A 14,890-nucleotide genomic window follows, 5' to 3' on the forward strand; every position below is an offset into this window, starting at 1 on the left:
TTTTTTTTAAATTTTTATCCTTTGATTTTAGATAAGATTAGACAGCTAAAAGTATCACGCTCATTATTTCTTAATAAATAGAAGTACTTCCTTTTAATAAGTAATATGAGTGTAGGGGTGAACTAACTTTATTCAGCAACTAATAATATATTTCTTGATAATCTGGGTCAGCTCTATGTCTACAACTTAGTTTCCACAACAAATATTTCTTGATATTCTATGTTAGCTCTGAGTTTGCATCCTGCATTTTCACAACAAACCTCTCAAGTTATTATAATCACACCCACTTTGTAGATGTCAAAACAGGAGTTTAAATGGTTGTGATTTGCCCATGAACATTCCAAAAATTATACAGTAGAGCTGAAGTTTAAACCAAAGCTTCTGCCTCTAAATCCTATATTAGTCATTCAAAACAAATCACAAGAGACAGATTCCAGCATCCTTGTCTTATGTTTACACCAGATGTTAGTCATCTTTAAAATTTTAGATCCTATTAAAATACTAATACTTTTCCTTCTCACCAGTGATTTTTCTATAGAAATGACCAGGATTTAATCTATTAACACTTTCCTCCCTCGTTGGTTTCTTTAACTGATTTCGTTTCATTCTTGAGCTTCATTCATACTTAGTAGTGATTGAGATAATGCAACAGTAATTTCGAGATACCAGGCATCTAGGGTAGTCTTCTAGTTAACTGTTAAGCCCCATGAAATTAAATCTGTCAGAGTAAGGACAGCAAAAGTTGGCAGTAGAAGGAGTGAAAATAAGAAAATTATTCAAAAGAACTGAGCTGACTTAGCAAGCCTTATTCTGCCATTGTTTTAGTTCCCTCCATTCGAAAAGTAAGTCCCGACCCTGACCGCTTCCTTAGTCAGTGTTCTTGCCTCTGTGCTCATCTACCGTGTGTTGAAGAGCGGCAGGGATACACCATATGGAGATACTTCTGCCTTTGTTTGATGCTAAGGACAAATAAACAACCAACAATTACCACAAGCAAGGGAAACTCTTATCCACACACATTCAGTTACTCAAGTTCTTAACACTGCATGCTACTTTTTTTTTTTCAATAATTTGACTCATCTCTTTCCTAAACTCCTTTACTCTCTTTTTAAAAATAATTGTTTCCTTTGCTCTACCCAGAAGAATCTAAAGCTACCAAAACAGAGGCTTAAGCAGAATGGCTGGCAAAACAGGAGGAAGGGGAAAAGATAAGTTGAAAACTCAAACCTATTGCTGATCACAAATGTTACACATTTTCCCTGTACATATGGCATGGTGTGCATTTTCTTTAGAACATCTAAAAGCTGAAATTAACCATTTGCCCACTAATTAAGATTCCAAATTTTTCTGAATTCAAAAGGGAAACAATATAAACAGAGTTTACCTTATTCTATTAACTCTAACTCTCATCCCAGTTCCTCTCTCCTGTCTTCCTCTCTGCTACCACTACAGGTAAGATCCCTGTTTAATAGATGATTCTATTACGATCCCTGTTTAATAGACGATGTTTGAACATTTGTTCAGAAAATTCTGGCCTCTGGGATTTTTCCCTTGAAATTAAGTGAATTGCACTTGATTGAGAGAAAGCTTTTTGAAAATAATTATAAAAGTAAGGTTAGCAATGTCAGACTAGAAATGCTGAGGCTAAAATAGCCAGCAATAGTATCTTTCTATTAATAACTCTGTGTGTGTGTGTGATTTCTGAAAGGGTTCTATTTCTGCGAAGTGTCCATGTTTTCTCAGTGACCTCTCTTTCCGCTGTGTATGATACGTGGCTCTTCAAGCATCACTCTTTTGCTTGGTCAGAAAATTCTCTCAATAGCTGTGCTCTCACAGTGGAAATTTCTGAATTCTCACTTTCCTGCCATTAGAGTGGTATCATCTGCATATCTGAGGCTGTTGATATTTCTCCCAGCAACCTTGAATCCATTTTAACTAAAGAACCTCTTGATGACAGTGAAAGAGGAGAGTGAAAAATCTGGCTTAAAACTCAGCATTCAAAAAACCAAGATCATGGCATCTGGCCCCATCACTTCATAGCAAATAGATGGGAAAAAGTGGGAGCAGTGACCAATTTTATTTTTTGGGGTTCCAAAATTACTGCAGATGGTGACTGCACTCATGAAATTAAATGACACTTGCTCTTTGAAAGAAAAGCTATGACAAACCTAGGCAGCACATTAAAAAGCAGAGACATCGCTTTGCCAACAAAGGTCCATATAGTCAAAGCTATGGTTTTTCCAGTATCATGTATGTATGTGAAAGCTGGACTGTAAAGAAGGCTGAGTGCCGAAGAATTGATGTTTTTGAACTGGGGTGCTGGAGAAGACTCTTGAGAGTCCCTTGGACTGCGAGAAGATCCAACCAGTCAATTCTAAAGGAAATCGACCCTGAATATTCATTGGAAGGACTGATGCTGAAGCTGAAGCTCCAGTACTTTGGCCACCTGATGTGGAGAGCCAACTCATTGGAAAATACCTTGATGCTGGGAAAGAATGAAGGCAGGAGGAGAAGGGGACAGCAGAGGATGAGATGGTTGGATGGCATCAGTGACTCAAAGGACATGAGTTTGAGCAAACTCTGGGAGATAATGAAGGACAGCAAAGCCTGGTACACAGCAGACCACGGGGTCACAAAGAGTAGGGTACAAGTTAGAGACTGAACAACAACACAATAATCTAATTCAAGTATTCATAGGTAATTATGAAACAAAAAGGTGTATTACAACATACAAAGAAATCCATTAAAACTTGAAAGTTAACTTACCCTCTAAGAAGATTCAAATGAGAAGTTTCAGCCTCCAAAGTGGTTAGTCACTGAGAGTATGTTCTTGGACTGCCTTTGGAGAAAACACCAGAAGACCTTCACTTAGGTTCATGTTGCTGCTGCTAAGTCGCTTCAGTCGTGTCCGACTCTGTGCGACCCCATAGACGGCAGCCCACCAGGCTCCCCCATCCCTGGGAGTCTCCAGGCAAGAATACTGGAGTGAGTTGCCATTTCCTTCTCCAAGGCATGAAAGTGAAAAGTGAAAGTGAGGTTGCTCAGTCATGTTCGACTCTTAGCGACCCCATGGACTGCAGCCCACCAGGCTCCTCCATCCATGGGATTTTCCAGGCAAGAGTACTGGAGTGGGGTGCCATTGCTACATCTCATAATTATAGGTGCTTGTGGACATGTATTAAATGTATTGTGTAGATGCACCAGGGTACTCAGCTCTGAGAGGACTCGCCAACCAATGTATCTAGACTCACTTCTCAGATAATTCATGTCCAACGAAAGTCATAGGACAAGTGTCATAATCAGAAATAACTTGTCTGTTTGATCATCAGTGATGTATAATCATAAAAATTTACATTCAATTCAGTTCAGTTCAGTCACTCAGTCATGTCCAACTCTTTGCAACCCCATGGACTATAGCACACCATGCCTCCCTGTCCATGAACTCCCAGAGTTTACTCAAACTCATGTCCTTTGAGTCAGTGATGCCATCCAACCATCTCATCCTCTGCCGTCCCCTTTTCCTCCTGCCTTCAATCTTTCCCAGCATCAGGGTCTTTTCCAATGAGCTGGCTCTTCGCATCAGGTGGCCAAAGTATTGGAGTTTCAGCTTCAGCATCAGTCCTTCCAATGAATATTCAGGACTGACTTCCTTTAGGAATGACTGGTTGGATATCCTTGCAGTCCAAGGGACTCTTCTCCAACACCGCAGTTCAAAAGCATCAATTCGGACTCAGTTTTATTTATAGTCCAACTATCACATCCATACATAACTACTGGAAAAACCATAGCCTTGACTAGATGGACATTTGTTGGCAAAGTAATATCTCTGCTTTTTAATATGCTATCTAGGTTGGTCATAACTTTTCTTCCAAGGAGTAAGCGCCTTTTAATTTCATGGCTGCAGTCACCATCTGCAGTGATTTTGGAGCCCCCCAAAATAAAGTATGCCACTGTTTCCACTGTTTCCCCATCTATTTGCTATGAAGTGATGGTACCGGATCCCATGATCTTCATTTTCTGAATGTTGAGCTTTATGTCAACTTTTTCACTCTCCTCTTTCACTTTCATCAAGAGGCTCTTCAGGTCTTCTTCACTTTCTAAAAAATATATATATATATATACACACACACATTTAGAGAAAGTAAAAGCATGTAATTTTAGATTTTAGAAAGTGATGGAGATGCTGAGTTGCTAATTAGGACTTATGATTCAGGGAAAGGACCAAATGATCAAAATATTAACTTTAACTGATGAATATGAAATATTCATCCAGATAATGGAATCCAAAGTCATTAATTAAAAAGCAGTAAAATAGGCATTTCCAGTGTTACAGAAAGGGAGAAAAATTCACTGACAAGGATATCATTTTATAGATAGGCTTGAATGAGGAAAGGAAATTACAGAACAGAGTGATCTTAGTCCCTTATATATGTGAAGTTTTATTGTTTACATTCATGAGAATGTAAAATCATGTAAACAGTCTATACTTCTGGAAGAAAAATTCTGAGTTCATGAGCCAATGCCATTACTATCATTTTTATATGAAGTATAAAATATCAGGAACATACTAGATGGAGACCAATGACTACCAGGTGAGTTACTGCAGCCAATGACTTGGTATAGCTTCAAGAAGTGGGCTGTCCTGGCACTTGTCCTGGCGCCTTCCCCAGTATGCTTGGCAAGGCGATCATGTTGACACGATGCTGTCACAAGTGACTTCAAGTTCTAGGGCAGTCTTGCTAATGCTGTCCTGGGATATTTTTTTATTGATATCAAATGTGGAGATTTCAAATTATGAGTAAATGTAAACCCTTTACTCCATTCTAGAATTTAGAGGATTTTCAGTACATTTGAGTTTAGAAGTGTTTTTGCTGTATATTGAAGGTATGTTAGCTCTACTTCTGTTTTGGGCTTCACTTTTCAGTGGATCAATGAATAACACAACTATGATGATAAGACAATCGTGATCATGGAAATGATAAAACAAAATGAGAGGTATTGATCATTATGGATGCATCTGAAGATAACAGCAAACATATACTTGCACAGCTAATCTATTCATGTGTCCACTCACATTATATGCATGGACAAAAACATCATGGTTGTTTTTAGGAATCATCAGGAGTTATAAGGATAACTACAGTCATTGTCATTACCAAGTGTCACTATCAGTAGGACTTACTGTAGGAGTCTGTTCCAATGCATACCATCAAAATTCTTTTGCTTCCATTGCCCTTGAGTCATACTTAGCAAATGGTTGTGTGAAGTCTTATGTGAAGGACTGTTGTACTTTATCAGTGAATACATGCCTGATTGCAGAAGAGCACTTACTTCAGTGGCTGTTGGAGAAAAGATTGACCTCTGCTCCATATAAATGATATAAATCTTCCTAAAATCTGATATTTCAGAAATGGAAACTAGAGTCCTTCATCAAGAAGTTCAGCGAGCTTTCTTTGACTTAGGTTGACACCACCTTCTCCATTTCTCTGTTTATTCTTAGAATGCAGACTCCACAGTACCTGCAGCAACGTCGAAAATTTGCAGCTGCCTTCTTGGCATTTATTTTCATCTTGGCAGCTGTGGACACCGCTGAAGCAGGAAAGAAAGAGAAACCAGGTGAGCAATATGGTTATGAACAAGAGTCTTCATTAATGTCTATCTAATCCAGCTACTTGCTTTTTTGTCTTTTCTCCTTCCTTCCCCCTCTTTTTTCCTTCTTTCCCTTTCTTCCCACTTTCCTTTCTTCCAGGTATTCAGAGGAACACCTAAGTGATATCCCCTCTCATCCCATCCCCCCACTCTAAGTCCTGAAATACAGATGGTGACCATTAACTATTAATTGAAATAATAATAATTATTATTAATAATTTAATAATTATTAAATTGGTTGGCAATCAAATTCTTAATTTATGTTGATATTCTTCTTCGAAAAGAGTCCTGGAAGCAAATTTTGTTTTATCTCATGAACAAAGGAGGAAACTGAATCTTAGCAGGAATAAAGCACCTTTTCCATGTCACTTGCAATGTCATAAGTTGGCTGTGGAGCTGAGAGTCTGTTACGTCTGTGGTCTACCACATTTAGTTTATGTTACTCCATCTATGGGCTTCCCTCATAGCTCAGTTGGTAAAGAATCTGCCTGCAATACAGGAGACCTGGTTTTGATCCCTGGGTCAAGAAGATCCCATGGAGAAGGAAATGGCAACCCACTCCAGTATTCTTGCCTGGAGAATCCCATAGACAGGAGCCTGGCAGGCCTGTGAGGGTGCAAGAGTCGGACACAACTTAGTGACTAAACCACAACCACCACTCCATCTATAAAACAGAAAAAGAAGCATTGACATACATTGGAATGACTAATCTGACAACCATTAATTTTCATAGACTATTTTCCTATTTTTTAGATTTAACTTGACTTTGATCATCTTTTGTTTTTCAGCAACATTTGCTTCCAAAAGGAGGTGTGTCAGTAAACCACTTAGCGCAGTCCCTGGCACATAGTAAGAATTAAATCAATATTAGTTCCAGCTTCTTAGTTTTCTTTCTGTCTTCTCCTGGTCATTGGTTGATTCAATCATTCATTCAGCTAATACTTACTGAGTTCCTACTCTGTCCTAGACACTGAAGAGAGAGCTAAAATTACAGACCATGCAATTAAGGAGCTCAGGAATGAACTTGGTTTTATCCAGGAGTTAAAGAGTTTTCTGAGCGTTGATAATTTTTCCTTCTTCCCTTTCAGAAAAGAAGGTGAAGAAGTCTGACTGTGGAGAATGGCAGTGGAGTGTGTGTGTACCCACCAGTGGGGACTGTGGGCTGGGCACCCGTGAGGGCACCCGTACCGGAGCTGAGTGTAAACAAACCATGAAGACCCAGAGATGTAAGATCCCCTGCAACTGGAAAAAGCAATTTGGCGGTGAGTCCCACCCTTACTGTCCTCTTGATTTAATCTTCCACCCTGAGATAATTCTTGCATCCTTCCATCGGGTATCTTTTTGAGGTTGACTCTATTTTAACAAGTTTATTTTATCAAATACAAGATAACCTGGCATCTCGCCCAACCTCGGGTCCCTTGTTTTGCGTGCTGCTAGAATCTGGAACCAGATAGTTTTCTTGTCCTGGAGGGAGGGCTGCTCTGTGCATAGGATATTTAGCTTCAGTCCTGACTTTTACCCACTAGTTTCTGGTGGCACTCCCCACCTCAGCAACTGTGACAGCTGCAAGTATCCAGATGTTGCTTCACGTTTCCTTTCAGGGTGGGGACAGAGGGTCAGAGTAGTCCCTGACTGAGACCACTGCCTTAGCAGCAGGGACAGAAAATAGGCCCTCGGTCCCTCTTAACAGTGTGTTCTTTCCTTCTGTTTCTAGATCCTTTTATCTTCCCTTCCTCTTTTCTTATTTAGTCTCCTCCTTCTCCAGATCCCTCTCTGTCTCTCTCTGTTACTTCTGGGCCTTCTCTCTTTCTCTTGCTCCCTCCCCACTTGCCACACTGGTTCATAGCTCTTTACTCACCAAACCCAGATGGACTGCTCTGAGCCACTGTTCATAGATTTTAGCTCAGTGACTATTGCCAGTTTCATGTAGACCTCATCTCCCAATCTGAGAAGGAATCTTTCAACACTTTTGACCCTAAACCCACCATTGAACACCAAAATTGCCTGTTTTTTTTTTTTTTCCCCACATTCTAGACTTGTCTTTCTTGCCATAGTGGGACACAATGCCCCAAGTATTCTCACTGGTTTACAGAAATGTGTTTTGGCCTACTGGACAGTGGAGAAGGGTAATGGATACGTACACTACATCTTTTTCATTCTCTATAACCTTTGGGGTTATAACTTTACATAAGTGGAGGTAAATTCTATAAAGGCATGGTGAAATTCAGATATGTTTGATCTTAAATTGTATATAACTACTCTAAAGATCTATACATAAAATGTCTTAAAAATGTGTTTTAAAGGTCTTATATATATAAATGTCTAGAATATATAAAGAGCTTTCAAAACTAGCAATCCAATTAGAAATTGGGCAAAAGACATAAACAATCATTTTACTGAAGAGGATACCTAGGAGGCAAACAAACATGTGAAAAGATGTTCAGCATCTTTTCTCCATGATGAAAATAAAAATGAAAACCAATGAGGCATCACTATATACTACACACCTGTAAGAATGGCTAAAGTCAGAAATAACATCAAGTGCTAGCAAGGACACAGGAGAAACTAGATCATGCACACTGGTGATGGGAATACAGAACCGAGAGCCACGCTGGAAAAGAGCATGGCAGTGTTTCACAAAATGAAACTTGTGTTTACTATACAATGCAGTGATTTCACTCTTAGGCATTTATCCTAGAGAAATGGAAACTTATGTTCCTATAAAAATTTATACATGAATTTGTATAGCAGATTGAGTTGTTATAGCCAAAACCTGGAAACAACCCAGATATCCTTCAGCTGGTGAACGGTTAAACAAACTGGGGTACATGCATACCACGGAGTGCTCCTCGGCAATGGAAGGAACAGACTATTGATTCATACAGTTGGATGGACCTCCAGGAAATGTTGCCGAGTGAAAAAGCCAGTCTCAAAACATTACATACTATATGATTGCATTTATATAGCGTTCTTAAAATGACACAGTTATAGAGGCAGAGAACAGATTAGTAACTACTAAGAGTTCAGGAGGTAGGAAGGGCTTCCCTGGTAGCTCAGCTGGTAAAGAATCCACCTGCAATGCAGGAGACCCTGGTTCGATTCCTGGGTCGGTTGGGAAGATCCCCTGGCCAAGGGATGGGCTACCCACCCCAGCATTCTTTCCTGGAGAATCCCTATGGACAGAGGAGCCTAGCAGGCTACAGTCCATGGGGTCACAAAAAGTCAGATAGACTGACTAAGAAAAGCACAGCAAGGAGGTAGGAGAGGAAGAAGGATGCTGAGCTATGACTATAAAAGGATCACCTAAGGGACCTTTGTGTTAGAAGTTGTTTGAATGTTATTGATGGGGGGGTGTTCACTCTTATCTATACATGTGATAAAGTCACACAGAAGTCAGTGTCCACATACCATATACACAAATGAGAGCGTGTGAAACTGTGTGTGTGTTAGTCGCTCAGTCGTGTCCGACTCTTTGCGACCCCATGGATGGCAGCCCACCAGGCTCCTTGGCCCATGGGATTCTCCAGGCGAGAATACTGGAGTGGGTTGCCATTTCCTTCTCCATTGAATAAATAAATTCTCTGGCCTGTGTCCATGGCAAGTTCCTGGTGGTGCTATAGCTATGCAGGATATCACCATAGAGGGAAACTGGGTGTAGAGTATACGGGATCTCACTGTATTATTTTTCACAACTGCATGTGTACCAACAATTGCCTCACTATAGAAAATGGAAAGCAAAAGTGTCTGTTTTCATGGTACCCCAAGAGGAACTCAGAGATTTCTGTTTGGTCCTACCCTGCCTCCAGCGGAGTGCAAATACCAGTTCCAGGCCTGGGGAGAATGTGATCTGAACACGGCTCTGAAGACCCGAACTGGGAGCCTGAAGCGAGCCCTCCACAATGCTGACTGCCAGAAGACAGTCACCATCTCCAAGCCCTGTGGCAAGCTGACCAAGTCCAAACCTCAAGGTAGGTTCCTGTCTTTGAACCATAATTTTAATCTGAATGGACTGAAGGGCTCAGGCAGGATCTTCAGATGTGCAAATTTTCCACAAGGAAATCTTGGGTGAATCACCTTAAGAAAGGGATTGGAAAAAGTCCGTATACTGAGCACCACACCAGTACTTTTCAGCAGCAGGCAATTGAGGAGTTCAGATTGCAGTCCTCTGTGCTGATGAGGGTATAGGAATAGTCTCCTTGCAGAAACAAACAACTTAGCAAGACAGGCAAATTAAGACAGTTATATGGTGACTTACTTGGCTTCCCTGGTGGCTCAGTGGTAAAGAATCCGCCTGCTAATGCAGGAGACACAGGCTTGATCCCTGGGTCGGGAAGATCCCCTGGAGAGGGAAATGGCTACCCACTCCAGTATTCTTGCCTGGGAAATCCTTTAGACAGAGGAGCCTGGTGGGCTACAGTCCACAGCTTTGCCAAAGAGTCAGATAAGACTTAGTGATTAAAACAGCAATGACAACAACAATGGTGACTTAACAGTCTCAGCCCTAAATCAGGACCACATCCTGACAAGTATGAACACACTTAGGAAGATCAAAAGGCTGAAAATTCAAAATCAACTCTCCTAGATAATCAATGTATATAGTTCTCATGAAATCAGTTACATTATTTTATATTTTTCCTTTTTCTACTACCTAACTTGGTAAGTTCTGTATTTCTAATTTTTTTTAGTTAGATTAGCTTATCATGGAATTCCAAAATTATGTAGAGCTATCTTTCGATTCATTCCCAGAAAGTCAGCTCTCATGCTAGAGAAAATAAACCAAACTAAATATCATGGCCATGGTTTCATACAATAGAATCCCAGCTGAGGGGAGACAAGAAGGTATTAAAATCTTCTATTTCATGGTTGTATGGATGAGTTATATCCCCTCAAATTCAAATATTGAATCCTAACCCTCAGTCTTTCCAAATGTGACTGTGTCTGGAGATGGGGTCTTTAAAGAAGAAATTAAAGTTAAATGAAGTCATAAGGATGGGTCCTAATCCAATATGACTAGTATATAAGGGGAGAAGGCAATGGCAACCCACTCCAGTACCCTTGCCTGGCAAATCCCGTGGACAGAGGAGCCTGGTAGGCTGCAGTCCATGGGGTCGCTAGGAGTCAGACACGACTGAGTGACTTGACTTTCACTTTTCACTTTCATGCATTGGAAAAGGAAATGGCAACCCACTCCAGTGTTCTTGCCTGGAGAATCCCAGGGACGGCGGAGCCTAGTGGGCTGCCATCTATGGGGTCGCACAGAGTCGGACACTACTGAGGCGACTTAGCAGCAGCAGCAGCAGCAGCAGCAGTATATAAGGAGATTAGGACACAGACAGACACGCAAGAAAGACAAGGTGAAGACATAGGGAGAAGACAGCCATCTACAAGCTGATGAGTGAGACCTCAGAAGAAATCATCTTTGCTGACACCATGATCTTGCATTTCTGGCCTCTAGAACTGTGAGAAAAGAAGCTCCTGTTGTTATGCCATGCACTCTGTGATCTGGTATATGGTAGCCCTAGCAAATGAATATGATGGGCCTCAGTGAACTCTATCTTAAAATATCTCTTTGGTCTTTGCTCATTTAAATGGACTCTAAAATGGATATGAAAATTCGTATTGGCTAGATTAAGTATAAGGAAAAATTCAGGAAACTGAACATTAAAAGTCCATAATAAATTAAAATCAGAAAAAATATCCTCAGAAACTGAGGAGGATTGACTGGCTTGCTGCTGATGGGCAGGAAGGACCCCTTTCATAGGCCTCACTCTTTAGTCTGATGGAGGCTGGTCAGACTGATGGAGGCTGGACCTGCAGGTGCATATCTGGGATTCAGGCCACTCTCCTCAGGTCATGGAAACGTCTGCTGGTTATAGTGTGTATTTGAAAGGCATAACATGGGGCTAGGGTCATTTCACTGAGTTTGTCTGCCAACTGTACAAATATCACTCTTCTGGAAACAGTGACACAGAAATCTAATGAAAATCCCACACCTCGTCTATTCAGTGAGAGAGTCCACAGACTGGAAGAACTAAGAGATACAGTTTTCAAATTAGTTGATTTTTAATCCAGTCAGAGAACCAAAATCTTCAGCATAAATATAGAGTGGAAAAGAGAAGGGATTGAAGATGTCTCCATGTTCCAATCAACTGGTTCTCAGCCTGGGCTGCACACACAATTTTCTGTGGGAACTTATAAAGAGCCCAGTGCCCGGGTATAACCCAGACCAACTAAATCAGCATCAGTAGTTTTGAAAAATTAAAATGGTTTTTAGGAGATTTCAGTATCAGCCAAAATTGAGAGTAAAATTCACAGGGACCATGGATAGGAAGGCACTCACACATGATCTTCCATGCCATCCTTGTTCTTTCCTTTGGTGAGAGAAACTGCAGTTTGAGGGGGTGAGGAGAAAAAAAAGGGATTTTGATTAGACAGGTGGTGGATGGTGGTGAGGCTGGGTGAACATGTAAAATGTCGAAAAGTTTGGAATGAGTCGGACAAAGTAGGAACATGATTAAGAAAGACTTCTTAGGATATTTGATAAATATATTAAATGAGGCTCCATTTTAATTGGACTGGTGAATAGTTCCCTTTTTTACATTTCCCATTTAGGGATACATAATGAAGATTAAAAGTTTGGTTCAGGCTTGAAAAATAGAGGTAACAATATTTCAAGTGGGTAGGCAGTCTGTTGTTTTATGTCAAAACTTTTTTGCTTAATTTTTTATGTCAAAAATTAAAGTATATAATTAATTGAAAATGGACTTACCTGAACTGAGTTCTGTATTTCAACAACTCTACCAGTTATGCATCTCACAGGTCATTAAGATTTAATCTTTTGGTACGTAACACACCTTTGCTAAAACTAATCTTTTCCCTCTCAACAATGGAAGGTTCCAGGAATGTAGTTTGCACACCAGGTTCTCAGCTTGGTCCAGACCAGCTAAATCAGCATCAGTAGTTTTGAAAATCTTATCATATGAGTTGAGCTAGGGAGACTGTCAGATAGAAGATTTTCTTAATGGGATTCACACACACTTTCCATAACATATTTTTCATGGTTTAAGTAAAAATGTAACAGGTGGCATGTGTGGGTTGTATATATTTTTATACCATTTTTTTTCAAATAACCATGAATGGATGTTACAGCTTTCTCTGTGTCAATTTCTACCCTTAAGATAGCTCATTTATTTCTGATCAATGGAGAAACAAGTCATAATGAGATAGAATCTCTATTATGATTAGTATTGTCCTGTTTCTACTCTCACACCTTGCTCTAGGTATTTTACATATATTATCTCATAAAATTCCATATATTCTTGCAAGTAGATTTTGATATGAAGGATACTGAAGAACACTGGTTACTTTATTTGCCAGGGGCTACATCTCTAATAAATGACAAGAGTCCACACTTGGCTGACTCTAGGTTCATATTCTCTTTCATACCCTGTAGATTTCTTACTTAATCTCGTGTGGATATTAGGTAACCTCCATGAGTATATTTTCCTTTGAAATAAGAGAAGATGAGATTTCTAAAGGTGGCTCAGCAGTAAAGAATCTGCCTGCAGTGCAGGAGCCACAGGAAACACAGGTTTGATCCCTGGTTCAGGAAGATCCCCTGGAGGAGTGCATGGCAACCCACTCCAATATTCTTGCCTGGAGAATCCCCATAGGCAGAGAAGCCTGGTGAGCTATAGTCCATAGGGTCACGAAGAGCTGGACACGACTGAAGCGACTTAGCACTCACACACGAGCTTTGTTAAATCCAACAGTGATGTGGGGGATGATGCCCAGATGGAAGAAGATAGTTTTTAGAACATTATTTCCAAAACTGTTCTGAAAGACATTTCCCAGAATATAAGTTCCAGGAGGATAGGGACTTAGTCTATTTTATTCTCCACTGTATCCCTTTTGCTTAGAACATTGAACAGCATACCGTAAGTGAATAAATATTTATAAAATAAATGCTATTAATAAAAGGCAAAAAATGTTTTGTAAACCAGATCCACCAAAGAGTGGTGGAAGCTGGAGTAAAGAAGTGATTTAAAGACATTTTTCTCAAAACTATACAGTTATAAATTAGTTTCTTCCTTTATTCAGGAAAGAGTAAGTTATTGATGCTCTCTTGTGTTTTAGCTTATAAAACACATAAAAAAGACAGAGGCGGGTAGAGGACCCGTTAACTTTGACTCAAGCACTGTCATAGGTGCTCCTCATCATTTAATTCAAGCATCAAACAACACTTTGTAGTGCATTTTGTTTATCTTACTTTTATATGAGAAAACACAGGGTTCAAAGAGTTTAAGCAACTTGCCTGAGGTTTCACAGCTTGTAAGTTTTGAAACCAGGATTCAAATGTAAAGTTAGCTGATTTGGAAGACCCACTGCCTTTTCAATTGTTCTGTGTTGCCCCTAGGTCCTGGAGAAGGGAATGGCAACCTACTCCAGTATTCTTGCCTGGAAACTCCCATGGACAGAGGAGCCTGGCGGGCTATGGTCTGTGGAGTCGCAGAGTCAGACATGGCTGAGCACACATGAACACGTACGCATGCCCCTAAGTATTATAAACTCATGAAACTCTGGCTGCTGCTGCTGCTGCTGCTGCTAAGTCGCTTCAGTCGTGTCTGACTCTGTGCGACCCCACAGACAGCAGCCTACCAGGCTCCTCTGTTTCTGGGATTCTCCAGGCAAGAATATTGGAGTAGGTTGCCATTTCCTTCTCCAATGCATTCATGCATGCTAAGTCGCTTCAGTCGTGTCCAACTCTGTGCAACCCCATGGACAGCAGCCTCCAGACTCCACTGTCCATAGGATTCTCCAGGCAAGAATATTGGAGTAGGTTGCCATTTCCTTGTCCCTGAAACTCTGGCAGTATTAGATAAATCCCGATTCCTAGACTCATTACATGGGAGAGCTTCTAGGGACCTTGCCTGTGATTGATGGGGCCCTCATGTAACAAATGAGGACAAAGGAAATCCGTGATTCATCCAAGTTGTTTAGTAGCAGAATCATTCCAGGCTTTGTTCTCTTTTGACATCATTTGTCTGTCTTTTTAACCCAGTCACTGACCTCATAGCCAGAATATACTTTCTTTCCCCCAACATTATCCTTCTCATGAAACAGAACATCAAGTTCTGGGATTTTTTTTTTTTTAATCTGCTTGTTTCATAAAACTCTTTTGCTTGGTTACTGGCCTCTTGTTTTGAGAAATGGTAGTGGATTAATATGTAAACTGCATGAT

General features: G+C 40.4%; 1 protein-coding gene across 2 annotated transcripts in view; it reads left to right on the forward strand.

The window, feature by feature from the left end:
• PTN (pleiotrophin) overlaps positions 1-14,890 on the forward strand; it is a 106,284-nt gene that overhangs the window by 73,635 nt on the left and 17,759 nt on the right. For both annotated transcript variants that reach the window (XM_005679510.3, XM_005679509.3), the window contains exons 2-4: positions 5,501-5,616; positions 6,738-6,911; positions 9,456-9,617. In XM_005679510.3, the coding sequence (XP_005679567.1) occupies positions 5,502-5,616; positions 6,738-6,911; positions 9,456-9,617 (451 nt within the window). In that variant the 5' untranslated portion in view covers position 5,501. The remainder of the gene's footprint in view (positions 1-5,500; positions 5,617-6,737; positions 6,912-9,455; positions 9,618-14,890) is intronic.

This window comes from Capra hircus, chromosome 4 (assembly GCF_001704415.2).
Source record: "Capra hircus breed San Clemente chromosome 4, ASM170441v1, whole genome shotgun sequence".
Taxonomy (NCBI): Eukaryota; Metazoa; Chordata; class Mammalia; order Artiodactyla; family Bovidae; genus Capra; species Capra hircus.